Source organism: Clinocottus analis, unplaced genomic scaffold (assembly GCF_023055335.1).
Source record: "Clinocottus analis isolate CAN_PGR_092001 unplaced genomic scaffold, fCliAna1.0.p SCAF_11, whole genome shotgun sequence".
NCBI lineage: Eukaryota > Metazoa > Chordata > Actinopteri > Perciformes > Cottidae > Clinocottus > Clinocottus analis.
This window is the reverse complement of record NW_027175832.1, coordinates 21,525,044-21,539,491: the sequence shown is the minus strand read 5'-3', so window position 1 is coordinate 21,539,491 and position 14,448 is coordinate 21,525,044. Positions and strand designations below refer to the sequence as shown.

The 14,448-nt window shown below is 53.3% G+C and overlaps 3 protein-coding genes across 5 annotated transcripts in view; 2 read left to right on the top strand and 1 right to left on the bottom strand.

The window, feature by feature from the left end:
- Positions 1-595: 595 nt before the first annotated feature.
- si:dkey-154p10.3 (zinc finger protein 25) lies at positions 596-9,952 on the bottom strand. 3 transcript variants are annotated; one of them, XM_068571374.1, is made up of 9 exons: positions 9,377-9,952; positions 4,633-4,725; positions 3,453-3,855; positions 2,629-3,259; positions 2,483-2,543; positions 2,117-2,227; positions 1,750-1,883; positions 1,513-1,636; positions 602-1,298 (listed from the first exon to the last, which is right to left on the bottom strand). In XM_068571374.1, the coding sequence occupies exons 3-9, from the start codon at positions 3,843-3,845 to the stop codon at positions 1,142-1,144; spliced, it is 1,611 nt and encodes a 536-aa protein (XP_068427475.1). In that variant the 5' UTR covers positions 3,846-3,855; positions 4,633-4,725; positions 9,377-9,952; the 3' UTR covers positions 602-1,141. The 3 variants fall into 3 exon arrangements, with proteins under 3 accessions (XP_068427476.1, XP_068427475.1, XP_068427473.1); XM_068571372.1 differs by lacking the exon at positions 9,377-9,952 and having other exon boundaries at positions 4,633-4,882; XM_068571375.1 differs by lacking the exons at positions 1,513-1,636; positions 9,377-9,952 and having other exon boundaries at positions 596-1,298; positions 4,633-4,886.
- On the top strand, positions 8,011-10,703 carry ccr9a (chemokine (C-C motif) receptor 9a). Its single transcript, XM_068571376.1, has 3 exons — positions 8,011-8,053; positions 8,727-8,808; positions 9,003-10,703. The coding sequence occupies exons 2-3, from the start codon at positions 8,767-8,769 to the stop codon at positions 10,080-10,082; spliced, it is 1,122 nt and encodes a 373-aa protein (XP_068427477.1). The 5' UTR covers positions 8,011-8,053; positions 8,727-8,766; the 3' UTR covers positions 10,083-10,703.
- Positions 10,704-11,389: 686 nt separating this feature from the next.
- The window catches only part of bfsp2 (beaded filament structural protein 2, phakinin), a 4,068-nt gene continuing 1,009 nt past the window's right edge, over positions 11,390-14,448 (top strand). The window contains exons 1-5 of the mRNA XM_068571408.1: positions 11,390-11,830; positions 12,713-12,795; positions 12,879-13,035; positions 13,979-14,140; positions 14,223-14,351. Coding sequence (XP_068427509.1) covers positions 11,390-11,830; positions 12,713-12,795; positions 12,879-13,035; positions 13,979-14,140; positions 14,223-14,351 — 972 coding nt within the window. The remainder of the gene's footprint in view (positions 11,831-12,712; positions 12,796-12,878; positions 13,036-13,978; positions 14,141-14,222; positions 14,352-14,448) is intronic.

The window sequence follows — 14,448 nt, the reverse complement described above, 5'->3', positions numbered from 1 at the left end:
TAGCAGAATGAGACGCCGCTAGCAGAATGAGACGCCTCTAGCAGAATGAGACGCCTCTAGCTGAATGAGACGCCTCTGGCAGAGTGAGACGCCTCTAGCAGAATGAGACGCCTCTAGCAGAATGAGACGCCTCTAGCAGAATGAGACGCCTCTAGCAGAATGAGACGCCTCTAGCAGAGTGAGACGCCTCTAGCAGAATGAGACGCCTCTAGCAGAATGAGACGCCTCTAGCAGAATGAGACGCCGCTAGCAGAATGAGACGCCTCTAGCAGAATGAGACGCCTCTAGCAGAATGAGACGCCTCTAGCAGAATGAGACGCCGCTAGCAGAATGAGACGCCTCTAGCAGAATGAGACGCCTCTAGCAGAATGAGACGCCTCTAGCAGAATGAGACGCCTCTAGCAGAATGAGACGCCTCTAGCAGAATGAGACGCCTCTAGCAGAATGAGACGCCGCTAGCAGAATGAGACGCCTCTAGCAGAATGAGACGCCTCTAGCAGAATGAGACGCCTCTAGCAGAATGAGACGCCGCTAGCAGAATGAGACGCCTCTAGCAGAATGAGACGCCTCTAGCAGAATGAGACGCCTCTAGCAGAATGAGACGCCTCTAGCAGAATGAGACGCCTCTAGCAGAATGAGACGCCTCTGGCAGAGTGAGCTTCAAGTTACCGACTGGAAGTGAAAGCTAAATAAAGTCTCCAATGATACAGAATGAATTCCTAGGATGTTGTTTTCAGCTCAGCTACGGAAATGGACCTGAACTTCTACTTCTAGTATTACTTTCACATCACACTTACCATGAAGGTTACACCTGTCCATCAGGTAGCTACACTGATGGGAGGAGCTAATGTTACACATGTCCATCAGGTAGCTAACTTAAGACTTATGGTTCCATTGCTGAGACACAACAGGAAGTCGGCCATTTTGAATCTAGAGTGCAAACATCAGAGCCACACTCTCTCCAAAGTCATTTTGTAAACGTTTCTAGTTTGTTTGTCCGTTTGTTGGTGGAAACATTCTAGATATAGTAAAAAAAACAGTTTAGTTGTTTAGTTTTGTTGCATTTTTACTGTAAACATTCAGCAGATAAAAAAAACATCAAATGGGACACAGTAGACCCGCCCACAAACTGACAGTCCAATCAAAGCCTCCGCTCCTCTGTGAGGTCATCGTGGTGTCTGCGGGCGTGTCTCAGCAGCAGCTGGCGGTCCGGACTCGAGTAATCACACCGTTGGCACGAGAACACCTCGCCGCTGTGATGGCGCCGGGCGTGAAGGTCCAAACTCTTCTTCTGGATACTGAGAACCAATCACAGCACAGACACTCACATGACAAGCCAATCACAGCACAGACACTCACATGACAAGCCAATCACAGCACAGACACTCACATGACCAGCCAATCACAGCACAGACACTCACATGACAAGCCAATCACAGCACAGACACTCACATGACCAGCCAATCACAGCACAGACACTCACATGACAAGCTAATCACAGCGCGGCGTTACCTGCTGTAGTCGCAGTGTTGACAGCTGTACGGTTTCTCCTGACTATGAGTTCTACTGTGTCTGAGCAGAGAGCTGCGATCTATGGACGCATACGGACACTCAGCACACCTGTACGGCTTCTCACCTGAGAGACACACACACACACACACACACACACACACTGTACAGTCAGCTGACAGCTTGAAAGGTGTGTCCTCAGGTGTGTGTTACCTGTGTGTGTCCTTAGGTGTGTGTTACCTGTGTGTGTCCTCAGGTGCTGCAGCAGTGAGGCCTTCAGCCTGCTGCAGTAGGCGCAGTGCGGGCAGGTGAAGGGTCTCGCTCCCCCGTGCGTCCCCAGGTGACGCCTCAGAGTCAACTTGGTGGAGAACTTCCTGTCGATGAAACACGTGACAGATAAATTGTCACCGGCTGAAAACAAAAGGTTTGTTTCAGAAGAGCCGGTTCTGATCAGAATCTATCAGAATCCATTATGAACACATATGAATAAATCAGAACGAGGTCTATAAACTACAAGTAGTCTACAGATCTAACAGGCGAGAAGCAACTTATTCAAACAAGCCTAATGCCAGCATGTGGAGCGGTGGATTGTGGGTAATGTACTCACCTGTGGCACAGAGAGCAACGGTAAGCCGGCTCCTTTTCTGCTTCCTGACTCCTGGTCGTCGTCTTCTTCTTCATCTTCTTCTCGGGGACACTCGGCAGTCTGCTGGTCTGACTTGGAACCAACACACACAGATATTGGATTCTGATTGGCTGGAGGGCGTGAGAGTTTTCTCATGAGAGCGGCCATCTTCTCTCATTACCCAGTCAATGTTTATTCAGTATAAAGATCCATTTCCAGAACGGCAACATGTTTTCATCCAACACATGTCAATGTCTTCCTATAATCTGAGTTTGTTGTGCTCTCGAGCGCTCAGTGATGATGCTGTTGAGCTCAAACCTTTCACAATAAAAGCTTCTGCGCGTCTACCTGTCTGGAAGCTCCGCCTCCTTCCCTCCTGCTCGTCCAATCAGCCGGCTCCGCCATCCGTCTGGAGAAAACAAATCAAACACGTCAAACATCATTGGGCAGACCTGCAGTGGGTGGGGCCACACCTGCAGTGGGCGGGGCCAGACCTGGTCGGTCTCCGTGGTGTGTGTGTTGGTGAGTTCTCCGTGAGGCGGCGCTCCTGAAGCTCCTGAGACAGACCGGACAGATGAAGCGCCCAGATGCCGCCGCCTCCTCCTCCTCCTCCTCCTCCTCCTCCTCCTCCTCCTGCTCCTCCTGCTCCTCCTCATCCTCCTCCTCGTGTTTCTGCTCCCTCCTCTTCCTCCTCCTCCTCCTCTTCGTCCTCCTCCTACAGTGGCTCCAGTGCGGCTGAAGCTCCTCCCAGCTGCCGGCGGTCCGGCTGCAGCAGACGCAGCTGAAGCCGCCGCTCGCCTGGTGGGACCGCACATGGACACCCAGCAGCCGCCTGGAAGGCAGCGCTGCAGGGCACAGGGGGCACGCCAGCCTGTTCCTGGTCCCGGCCTCACTCTGCTTCAGGCTGCCGGGCTGAGGCGGGTAGGGGGAGTCCCCAGGTGGGGGTCTGGAGGGGCGGGGCTTTGCAGCCGAGGTGCGACAGAGACCCAACGTCATGAGGTGAGCGGACTGCGCCATCTGCTCCTGGGTGGCGGGCGGGTCGGGGGCGCTAGACACACCTGGACCAAGACCTGAACCCCCCTTCAGAGGGAACATTGAGGCCTCCTCCTCAAAGAGAGTGCTCACCTGCAAACAGACACGGCTCCACTATCAGGACCACATCAGACCAGACACTAGACTCTTTCTGTCTCAGAATGCATTTCAACCAGGAAGAGATTAAGATTTAGATTAGATTAGTGTATCTGTGTCAGGTGTGTGTGTCTGGCGTGTGTGTGTGTGTGTTGTGTCTGTGTGTGTGTGTGTCAGGTGTGTGTGTCACCTCACAGGTGTGTGCAACATGCAGCCCCCCTTCGATGCTGATGTCATGTGTGGGCGGGCTCATGTCCAGCATGTTGTAGAGCAGGAAGTCTTCATCCTCGTCCCGATAGGGCGACGCCCCCCTCCGGAGCCCCGCCTCCTCTCTGTCGTCGGCCCCGCCCTGCTCCAGGTACGTGAGGGGGCGGTGCCGGGCCAGCAGGTGGCTGCTGATGGAGGCCTTCAGTCCGCAGGTGAACTGACAGACCTTACAGCGATACAGCTCCACCATGAAGGACTCGGCCAGTCCCTCCAGCCCCTCCACCTCCCCACAGTACAGGCTGGAGCTCACGGCCCCGCCCACCAGCTGCAGCGTCACAGGGCTGATGTCACGGTAACGTTTCACTGACGACATCATAGCCACATACCTGAAAGCACAAGAACGACCTTCAGAGGAGTCCAGGTCCTGCACCACAAGAGACCTAATGAGACCACAAGAGACCTAATGAGACCACAAGAGACCTAATGAGACCACAGAACTACAGTAACATAGTACTACAATAACACAGAACTACAGTAACATAGTACTACAATAATACCGAACTACAGTAACATAGTACTACAATAACACAGAACTACAGTAACATAGTACTACAATAACACAGTACTACAGTAACATAGTACTACAATAACACAGTACTACAGTAACATAGTACTACAATAACACAGAACTACAGTAACATAGTACTACAATAAAACAGAACTACAGTAACATAGTACTACAATAACACAGAACTACAGTAACATAGTACTACAATAAAACAGAACTACAGTAACATAGTACTACAATAAAACAGAACTACTGTAACATAGTACTATAATAACACAGTACTACAGTAACATAGTACTATAATAACACAGTATTATAGTACTACAATAACACAGAACTACAGTAACATAGTACTACAGTAACATAGTACTACAGTAACATAGTACTACAATAACATAGTAACATAACGCGTCATAAAAGTGGCATCGCAGAGAGCTAACGTGATGCTAACGTGATGCTAACGTGATGCCAACCGGGGCTTTGTAGCCGGCTCTTAGGCGACATCCCTGCTTCCGGTTACCGCAACGCGGGCGCACAACGAGAGGCGCGTGAGCTTCAGGTGAACAATAAGCAGGTGAGTAAACGTACAACTCACCTGCTGCTCGTCCTGCTGCGACACGACGCGTCTGTTTACTTCCGCATCACCTCCGAGCCACACTGACGTCACGTCCGCCAGATTCACTCGTCTCTGGGTGCATCCGGAACAGGAAGGTTCTACTGATTGAAATTACCTGAAGTCTTTTATGATTATTGTTTTTAATAATTCTTTATTCAACACAATTGTCAGTAAGAAACAGGTAAATACATTAAACTCGGTGGGATGAGTACAAACATGAATACTGGTCTCCGCCCTTTTGTTTGCATTAAAGAGTCTTTCATTTAAAACTTTATTAAGTTACATTACAATGAAACACCATCAAGTTAACATTGAGCTAGACCCTTAGCCCCGCCCACTAGCGCTCACTAGCTGACCTTTAGCCCCGCCGCTGGTGCTCACTAGCTGACCTTTAGCCCCGCCCACTAGCGCTCACTAGCTGACCTTTAGCCCCGCCGCTGGTGCTCACTAGCTGACCTTTAGCCCCGCCGCTGGTACTCACTAGCTGACCTTTAGCCCCGCCGCTGGTGCTCACTAGCTGACCTTTAGCCCCGCCGCTGGTGCTCACTAGCTGACCTTTAGCCCCGCCGCTGGTGCTCACTAGCTGACCTTTAGCCCCGCCGCTGGTGCTCACTAGCTGACCTTTAGCCTCGCCGCTGGTGCTCACTAGCTGACCTTTAGCCCCGCCGCTGGTGCTCACTAGCTGACCTTTAGCCCCGCCGCTGGTACTCACTAGCTGACCTTTAGCCTCGCCGCTGGTGCTCGCTAGCTGACCTTTAGCCCCGCCGCTGGTGCTCACTTGCTGACCTTTAGCCCTGCCGCTGGTGCTCACTAGCTGACCTTTAGCCCTGCCGCTGGTGCTCACTAGCTGACCCTTAGCCCTGCTGCTGGTGCTCACTAGCTGACCTTTAGCCCCGCCACTAGTGCTCACTAGCTGACCTTTAGCCCCGTCGCTGGTGCTCACTAGCTGACCTTTAGCCCCGCCCACTAGTGCTCACTAGCTGACCTTTAGCCCCGCTGCTGGTGCTCACTAGCTGACCTTTAGCCCCGCCCACTAGTGCTCACTAGCTGACCTTTAGCCCTGCCGCTGGTGCTCACTAGCTGACCTTTAGCCCCGCCGCTGGTGCTCACTAGCTGACCTTTAGCCCCGCCGCTGGTACTCACTAGCTGACCTTTAGCCCCGCCGCTGGTGCTCACTAGCTGACCTTTAGCCCTGCTGCTGGTGCTCACTAGCTGACCTTTAGCCCCGCCACTAGTGCTCACTAGCTGACCTTTAGCCCCGTCGCTGGTGCTCACTAGCTGACCTTTAGCCCCGCCCACTAGTGCTCACTAGCTGACCTTTAGCCCCGCTGCTGGTGCTCACTAGCTGACCTTTAGCCCCGCCCACTAGTGCTCACTAGCTGACCTTTAGCCCCGCCGCTGGTGCTCACTAGCTGACCTTTAGCCCCGCCGCTGGTGCTCACTAGCTGACCTTTAGCCCTGCCGCTGGTGCTCACTAGCTGACCTTTAGCCCTGCCGCTGGAGCTCACTAGCTGACCTTTAGCCCCGCTGCTGGTGCTCACTAGCTGACCTTTAGCCCCACTGCTGGTGCTCACTAGCTGACCTTTAGCCCCGCCGCTGGTGCTCACTAGCTGACCTTTAGCCCTGCCGCTGGTGCTCACTAGCTGACCTTTAGCCCTGCCGCTGGTGCTCACTAGCTGACCTTTAGCCCTGCCGCTGGTGCTCACTAGCTGACCCTTAGCCCTGCTGCTGGTGCTCACTAGCTGACCTTTAGCCCCGCCACTAGTGCTCACTAGCTGACCTTTAGCCCCGTCGCTGGTGCTCACTAGCTGACCTTTAGCCCCGCCCACTAGTGCTCACTAGCTGACCTTTAGCCCCGCTGCTGGTGCTCACTAGCTGACCTTTAGCCCCGCCCACTAGTGCTCACTAGCTGACCTTTAGCCCTGCCGCTGGTGCTCACTAGCTGACCTTTAGCCCCGCCGCTGGTGCTCACTAGCTGACCTTTAGCCCCGCCGCTGGTGCTCACTAGCTGACCTTTAGCCCCGCCGCTGGTGCTCACTAGCTGACCTTTAGCCCCACTGCTGGTGCTCACTAGCTGACCTTTAGCCCCGCCGCTGGTGCTCACTAGCTGACCTTTAGCCCCGCCGCTGGTGCTCACTAGCTGACCTTTAGCCCTGCCGCTGGTGCTCACTAGCTGACCTTTAGCCCCGCCGCTGGTGCTGCTTAGATTGCTGCTTGAATTGAATTGCTTAGCATTATCACTTTAGCTAATGTATCTCTGATGAGAAATCCTTTAATCTGGACATGAAACTGTTAACACTTCTTCATGTTGACAAGACAGGAAGCTGTGTGTGTGTGTGTGTGTGTGTGTGTGTGTGTGTGTGTGTGTGACGACATTGAAACAGGAATCAGCCACATTGCGTGACAGCAGGTTCACACTGCACAGTGTTGCATGACAAGCTACGACCACAAACACACGTGCACACACTCGCACGCATGCAGACACACACACACTCTTTCTCTCACTCACTCACACACGCATACACGTGTGCGCACACACACACACACACACACACACACACACACACACACACACACACACACACACACACACACTCTCTACAGTTCTCTCATGTCACTTGGGCAGGATGTCTCTGGTTGAAGAGAAGAAGTAGGTGTGAACGAACCATCGTGTGTGTGTGTGTGTGTGTGTGTGTGTGTGTGTGTGTGTGTGTGTCTCTGTCTGTCTGTCTGTCAGGAACCAAACAAAAACAACAGAGAACATGTTCAGTGTGTTCGACCACAGACACCTCATCGCTACTACATAGTAAATTCAGTTTATTTAGGGTTAAATAAGAGTAACTTAAGGGTTGAATAAGGGTTAAATTAAGGGGTAAATAAGCGTACATTTAGGGTTAAATAAGAGTAACTTAAGGGTTGAATAAGGGGTAAATTAAGGGGTAAATAAGCGTACATTTAGGGTTAAATAAGAGTAACTTAAGGGTTGAATAAGGGTTAAATTAAGGGGTAAATAAGCGTACATTTAGGGTTAAATAAGAGTAACTTAAGGGTTGAATAAGGGTTAAATTAAGGGGTAAATAAGCGTACATTTAGGGTTAAATAAGAGTAACTTAAGGGTTGAATAAGGGGTAAATTAAGGGGTAAATAAGCGTACATTTAGGGTTAAATAAGAGTAACTTAAGGGTTGAATAAGGGTTAAATTAAGGGGTAAATAAGCGTACCTTTAGGTTTAATAAGGGTAACTTAATCGGTAACTTAAGGGTTTCATTAGGGTAAAATAAGGGGTAAATAAGGGTGAATGCGTCAGGCAGCTCCTCCCTCTGAAGGAACTTCTGCTTTGACTCTGAACGTCTTTCTGTGGTTTAACGGACGGAAAGTCAAACAGAGAAGACGCATCGCTGTGAGTCCATTTCTGTTTCATGTACTTGTACTTCTTACTGCGTGTTGTATGTACTTTGTGCTTTACTAGTGTTGGTTTGGTGTATATTGCACTTTACTATTTGTTGTATGTGCATATGTACTTATTAGTATTTTTGAATGTACATTTAATGTGTTCACCCTCATTGGAGCTCATTGTATTGACTACAACATTACATCATTTATTAGTTGATTAATGCAGTATAAAGTACAATATAACCACTGAGCTGTAGATTAGATTTGTATAAAGTTGCATAAAATAGAGATACTTACGTAAAGTACAAGTACCTAAACACTGTACTTTAGTCCAGTACATGTATGAGAAACATTTCATTACTGAAACATGTTAAAGTAGCCGTGATATTAGAATAATACCATCGCTGTGTTCCTTTAAGTCAGAATTATATTAATTCCTGTTGAGTACTTTTTATGTTCATAGATGTTTAACTGAGTCATTGTGAAATATATAATAAGTACAATAGTAAAGTATTTCAAATAAGATGTAAAATTATTAGAAAAGGGTCCATTCTACTTGAGGGTACTTTTACTTTAATATTTCTGTACCAAAGCGTGGTGACGTCACCGCGTGATGACGTCACCGCGTGATGACGTCACCGCTGGTGTTTGTTTGAACCAGTTTGTCTTTTTGTTTCCAGAAAAGGTTTGAATGAACTTATCACAATAAACAAAGAGCACATGACTTCCATAGATGACATCATGATGACCTCCACCACAGAGGTAACGAACCAGATAATCATTATCAGGTGTGTCCAGGTGTATTCAGGTGTGTCCGGTATGTTCAAGTGTGTTCATGTGTGTCTGGTAGGTTTAGGTGTGTCCAGGTGTGTTTAGGCAACTTCTGGTGTGTTCCGATGTATTCAGGTGTGTACTGTATGTCCAGGTGTGTTCAGGTGTGTCATCTCTGTTGCCAGGACCCGTCCTACATCAACTTCTCACAGACCACTGACGCTGACTACGAGTACACTGACGACCTGTTCTGCGACCGTTCGTCAGTGCGTGAGTTCAGGCGTCACTTTGAGCCGCCACTCTATTGGCTAATAGCCATTGTGGGCGGAGCCGGGAACCTGGCCGTGGTGTGGATCTACCTGAACTTCCGGCGGAGGCTGAAGACTATGACGGACGTGTACCTGCTGAACCTGGCGGTGGCCGACCTGCTGTTTCTCGTCACGCTGCCGCTGTGGGCGGCCGAGGCGGCGGGCGGCCACTGGAGCTTCGGCTCCGCTCTCTGCAAGTTAAACTCCGCCCTCTACAAGGTGAACCTGTTCAGCGGCACGCTGCTGCTCACCTGCATCAGCGTCGACCGCTATGTCGTCATCGTGCACACCACCAAGGCGCAGAACTCGCAGGCGGAGCGCCGGCGCTGCAGCCGGCTGGTGTGTCTGGGGGTGTGGCTGCTGGCCCTGCTGCTCGCCGCGCCCGAGCTGGCGTTTGCCACTACCGCCCGGCCGGACGCGCAGGAGTTCTGCAGGATGGTGTTCCCGGCTCACCTGGGGAACCGCACCAAGGTGCTGGTGCTGTCGCTGCAGGTGAGCATGGGCTTCTGCTTGCCCTTCCTTGTCATGGCCTTTTGCTACAGCGTTATCGTCGCCACGCTGCTGAAGACCCGCAGCTTCCAGAAGCACCGCGCCCTGCGCGTGGTGCTGGCCGTGGTGGGGGCGTTCCTCCTGTCCCAGCTGCCGTACACCGGCGTGCTGGTGGCGGAGGCCGCGCAGGCCTCCAGCACGTCCATGACGCTCTGCGAGGACTTGAAGCGCTTCGACAAGGCGGGGCAGGTGCTGAAGAGCCTGGCCTACGTGCACGCCTGCCTCAACCCCTTCCTCTACGCCTTCGTGGGCGAGCGCTTCCGCCGCGACGTGCTGAAGCTGCTTCGCGCGTGCCGCTGCCGGCCGGCCAATCAGAGCTCGCTCGGCAAATCCTGCAGAAGTCCGGCGGGCTCGACCAGAGTCTCCGTGGTGTCCGACAGCGACACCTCACAGGCGCTGTCGCTGTAGAGACGGCCACTTCCTGTTTGTGCTGCAACCTTCTATCTTCAGCGCTCCTTCATGAAGCCCTTAAAGGAACAGTGCGCAGCATTCAGGCGATCCATCTACCTTTTTACAGGAGCCCAGAATGGACAAACTAAACCGGGACGGGACACTCACCATCAGATGTCACCAGATACGACACACTGGCCTTTAAAATCCACCTTTATTGCACAATTAAAGAGTTTATTATTTTTTTTAAAATAAAAGACAAATGAAGGATCTCAGGCTGCAAACACACTTTAGTTCAGACGTCGGTGTGTTTTCAGGGAGAGAAAAGGTTCAGTCAGCTTGTTGCTGCTGATCAGAATGACTGATCTGAACAGTGAAGGTCTGGAACGCATCATCTGGGCCTTGAACGCATCATCTGGGCATCAGCAGACTTGCAGAACTGGTTCCCCTGGCCTGTGTATTGAATGTTTTGCTGCTGTTATTGAGAGCGTTTGGTCACGTGACCGCTCAGCTGATCGCTGAGTAGCATCTTCCTGTTTGAACGGGAAGTAAAAGTGAGTCACAACATGTAACCTAATGATGTGAAGCATAACGTATCTGCTGCTAACAGATGCTAACAGGCGTCAAGTGAATATAAACATGAAGTGTGTCTCAGACTGAATAAACATGAAGTGTAAATGGTAATGGACCAGCTCTTTTCTAGTCTTCCGACCACTCAGAGCGCTTAAACACGACATGACATCATTCACCCGTTCACACGCTGATGGGAGGAGCCATGAAGGAGCCACATCAGTAACACCAACCATTCACACACATTCACATGTAGGCGCAGCTACGGGAGACTTTTAGGGTGAAGCGTCTTGCTCAAGGGCACATCAACATGGGCTAGCGGCGCCGGGGATCAAACCACCGACCCTCTGACTGAAGGACGACCTGCTCACCACTGAGCCACAGTGTGCTCTTCCTTTCTTTGCCTGAGAACTTCCACCACCTACTCTTCCTCTTCAGACGGGCGACTTTAAGCCCCTCTTCATCTGCCTCTATGTCAACGTGTGTGTGTGTGTGTGTGTGTGTGTGTGTGTGTGTGTGTGTGTGTGTGTGTGTGGGGCTTCAGGACTCTTCCTGACCCCCCCCTCCCCTCCCCCATCCCCTCCCTGCTGATGCAGCTGAAATCAGACTCTGTATTTCCAGAGAACAAAGACTTGTGTCCTCAGCAACACAAACGGCTCCTGAACAAAGGCGGCCATGTTTCCAGAACTCCGTCCTCCCATAAATCCCGGAGCGAGCGGCCGCGGGTGGTTTGACCCCCGGAGCTGCCGACCATCATGCCTCTGCCGCGACGCCGCTCATCCTTCCTGGGACAGCCGTCCTCTGAGCGATCGGCCCCGGATCGGCCCCGGATCGGCTCGGCCCTCGCCGCCGCCCCCCGCGGGGTCTTCGTGGGCTCGGCGCCGCCCGTGGGAGGGGCCTCCTGCCTTGGCACCCGGGTGTCCCGGCGGGCGCTGGGCATCAGCAGCGTGTTCCTGCAGGGCATGAGGAGCAGCGCCGGCCCGGTGCTGCCCCGCGCCGGAGAGCGGCCGGCGGGTCACGGCGCCGCGGCGGCCGGACTCAACGGCTGCCTCATGGAGTACAGAGACAAGGTCAGAGCGCTGGAGCAGCTCAACCAGCAGCTGGAGGACCAGATCCGCCTCTACCTGGACCGCAAGGCCTCCAGCGCCGGAGCCTGGGGGTCGCTCCGGAGGGAGTGGGAGGACGTCTACCGACAGGTGAGGACCGCCTGTAGACCGGTGAGGACCGCCTGTAGACTGCCTGTAGACCGGTGAGGACCGTCTGTAGACCGTCTGTAGACCGGTGAGGACCGCCTGTAGACCGGTGAGGACCGCCTGTAGACAGGTGAGGACCGCCTGTAGACCGGTGAGGACCGCCTGTAGACTGCCTGTAGACCGGTGAGGACCGTCTGTAGACCGTCTGTAGACCGGTGAGGACCGCCTGTAGACCGGTGAGGACCGCCTGTAGACAGGTGAGGACCGCCTGTAGACCGGTGAGGACCGCCTGTAGACAGGTGAGGACCGTCTGTAGACAGGTGAGGACCGTCTGTAGACAGGTGAGGACCGTCTGTAGACAGGTGAGGACCGTCTGTAGACAGGTGAGGACCGTCTGTAGACAGGTGAGGACCGTCTGTAGACAGGTGAGGACGCCTGTAGACAGGTGAGGACCGTCTGTAGACAGGTGAGGACGCCTGTAGACAGGTGAGGACCGTCTGTAGACAGGTGAGGACCGTCTGTAGACAGGTGAGGACCGTCTGTAGACAGGTGAGGACCGTCTGTAGACAGGTGAGGACCGTCTGTAGACAGGTGAGGACCGTCTGTAGACAGGTGAGGACGCCTGTAGACAGGTGAGGACGCCTGTAGACAGGTGAGGACCGTCTGTAGACAGGTGAGGACGCCTGTAGACAGGTGAGGACCGTCTGTAGACAGGTGAGGACCGTCTGTAGACAGGTGAGGACCGCCTGTAGACAGGTGAGGACCGTCTGTAGACAGGTGAGGACCGTCTGTAGACAGGTGAGGACCGTCTGTAGACAGGTGAGGACCGTCTGTAGACAGGTGAGGACAGGCTCCAGCATCTCTCAGCTCTCAGATTTCCTGCAGGTCAGTGAAGCGATCCTGGACAACGCTCGGCTGATGCTGCAGACAGAGAACGTTCAGGCCAACGCGGAGGACTTCAAGGACCGGTTAGAGGAAACACACACACACACACACACACACACACACACACACACACACACGAAGAATCACCTGTACTCGGGTTGTGCAGGTTTGAGAACGAGCAGCCGTTCAGGAAGGCGGTGGAGGAGGAGCTCAGCTCTCTCTACAAAGTGATTGACGACGCCGACCTGACCAAGGCGGAGCTGGAGGAGCAGATGGAGAACATGAAGGCGGAGCTACGCACCCTGGAGCACAACCACGAGCAGGTCCGCCCAAAGCATGAGTACCTTACATATCCACCGATTAGAACGTGTCTGCTTCCTGTCCGTGTGTCCTCTAACCCGTCTGCTTCCTGTCCGTGTGTCCTCTTACCCGTCTGCTTCCTGTCCGTGTGTCCTCTTACCCGTCTGCTTCCTGTCCGTGTGTCCTCTTACCCGTCTGCTTCCTGTCCGTGTGTCCTCTTACCCGTCTGCTTCCTGTCCGTGTGTCCTCTTACCCGTCTGCTTCCTGTCCGTGTGTCCTCTTACCCGTCTGCTTCCTGTCCGTGTGTCCTCTTACCCGTCTGCTTCCCGTCCGTGTGTCCTCTTACCCGTCTGCTTCCCGTTCGTGTGTCCTCTTACCCGTCTGCTTCCTGTCCGTGTGTCCTCTTACCCGTCTGCTTCCTGTCCGTGTGTCCTCTTACCCGTCTGCTTCCCGTCCGTGTGTCCTCTTACCCGTCTGCTTCCCGTCCGTGTGTCCTCTTACCCGTCTGCTTCCCGTTCGTGTGTCCTCTTACCCGTCTGCTTCCCGTCCGTGTGTCCTCTTACCCGTCTGCTTCCCGTCCGTGTGTCCTCTTACCCGTCTGCTTCCCGTCCGTGTGTCCTCTTACCCGTCTGCTTCCTGTTCGTGTGTCCTCTTACCCGTCTGCTTCCTGTCCGTGTGTCCTCTTACCCGTCTGCTTCCCGTCCGTGTGTCCTCTTACCCGTCTGCTTCCCGTCCGTGTGTCCTCTTACCCGTCTGCTTCCCGTCCGTGTGTCCTCTTACCCGTCTGCTTCCTGTTCGTGTGTCCTCTTACCCGTCTGCTTCCCGTCCGTGTGTCCTCTTACCCGTCTGCTTCCTGTTCGTGTGTCCTCTTACCCGTCTGCTTCCTGTTCGTGTGTCCTCTTACCCGTCTGCTTCCTGTTCGTGTGTCCTCTTACCCGTCTGCTTCCTGTCCGTGTGTCCTTACAGGACGTGCGAGTCCTTTACAGTCAGATGGCAGGACTTGAGGTGGACGAGCCTGATGCTCCCATAGAAACCAGTCTGGACCAGATCCTGGCCTACATCAGGAGCCACTGGGAGAAGGTGACCGAGAGGAACCGAGCGGAGACGGACAGCTACCTAGAGTGTAAGGTGAGGACGGCTCACCTGCACAGGTGTTCTCTCACGTGGGACGGTCTTAAAGGTGTGTGTGTGTGTGTGTGTGTTGCTGCAGGAGGCGCAGTGTGTGAGCAGCAGACTGAGTCCAGAGGAGCAGCAGGTGGAGGCGCTGAAGGCCGAGTGCACCGACACCGGCTCAAAGATCCAGAGTCTGCAGGCGGAGAACGAGTCCATCAGAGCGCTGGTGAGAACCTCCATCATCCACCACTAGCCCCCACCACTAGCATCCACCACTAGCATCCACCACTAGTCTATCACTAGCCTCCACCACTAGTCTATCA

Bases quoted from the DNA above. Each gene is read 5' to 3' on its own strand.
- si:dkey-154p10.3 (XM_068571374.1), bottom strand. From the start codon at position 3,845: ATGATGTCGTCAGTGAAACGTTACCGTGACATCAGCCCTGTGACGCTG. The intron at 3,260-3,452 runs GTGACACACACA...GTCTGTTTGCAG, and splicing joins ATGTTGCACACACCTGTGAG to GTGAGCACTCTCTTTGAGGA. The intron at 1,637-1,749 runs GTAACACACACC...TGTGTCTCTCAG, and splicing joins GCACCTGAGGACACACACAG to GTGAGAAGCCGTACAGGTGT.
- ccr9a (XM_068571376.1), top strand. From the start codon at position 8,767: ATGACTTCCATAGATGACATCATGATGACCTCCACCACAGAG. The intron at 8,809-9,002 runs GTAACGAACCAG...CTCTGTTGCCAG, and splicing joins TGATGACCTCCACCACAGAG to GACCCGTCCTACATCAACTT.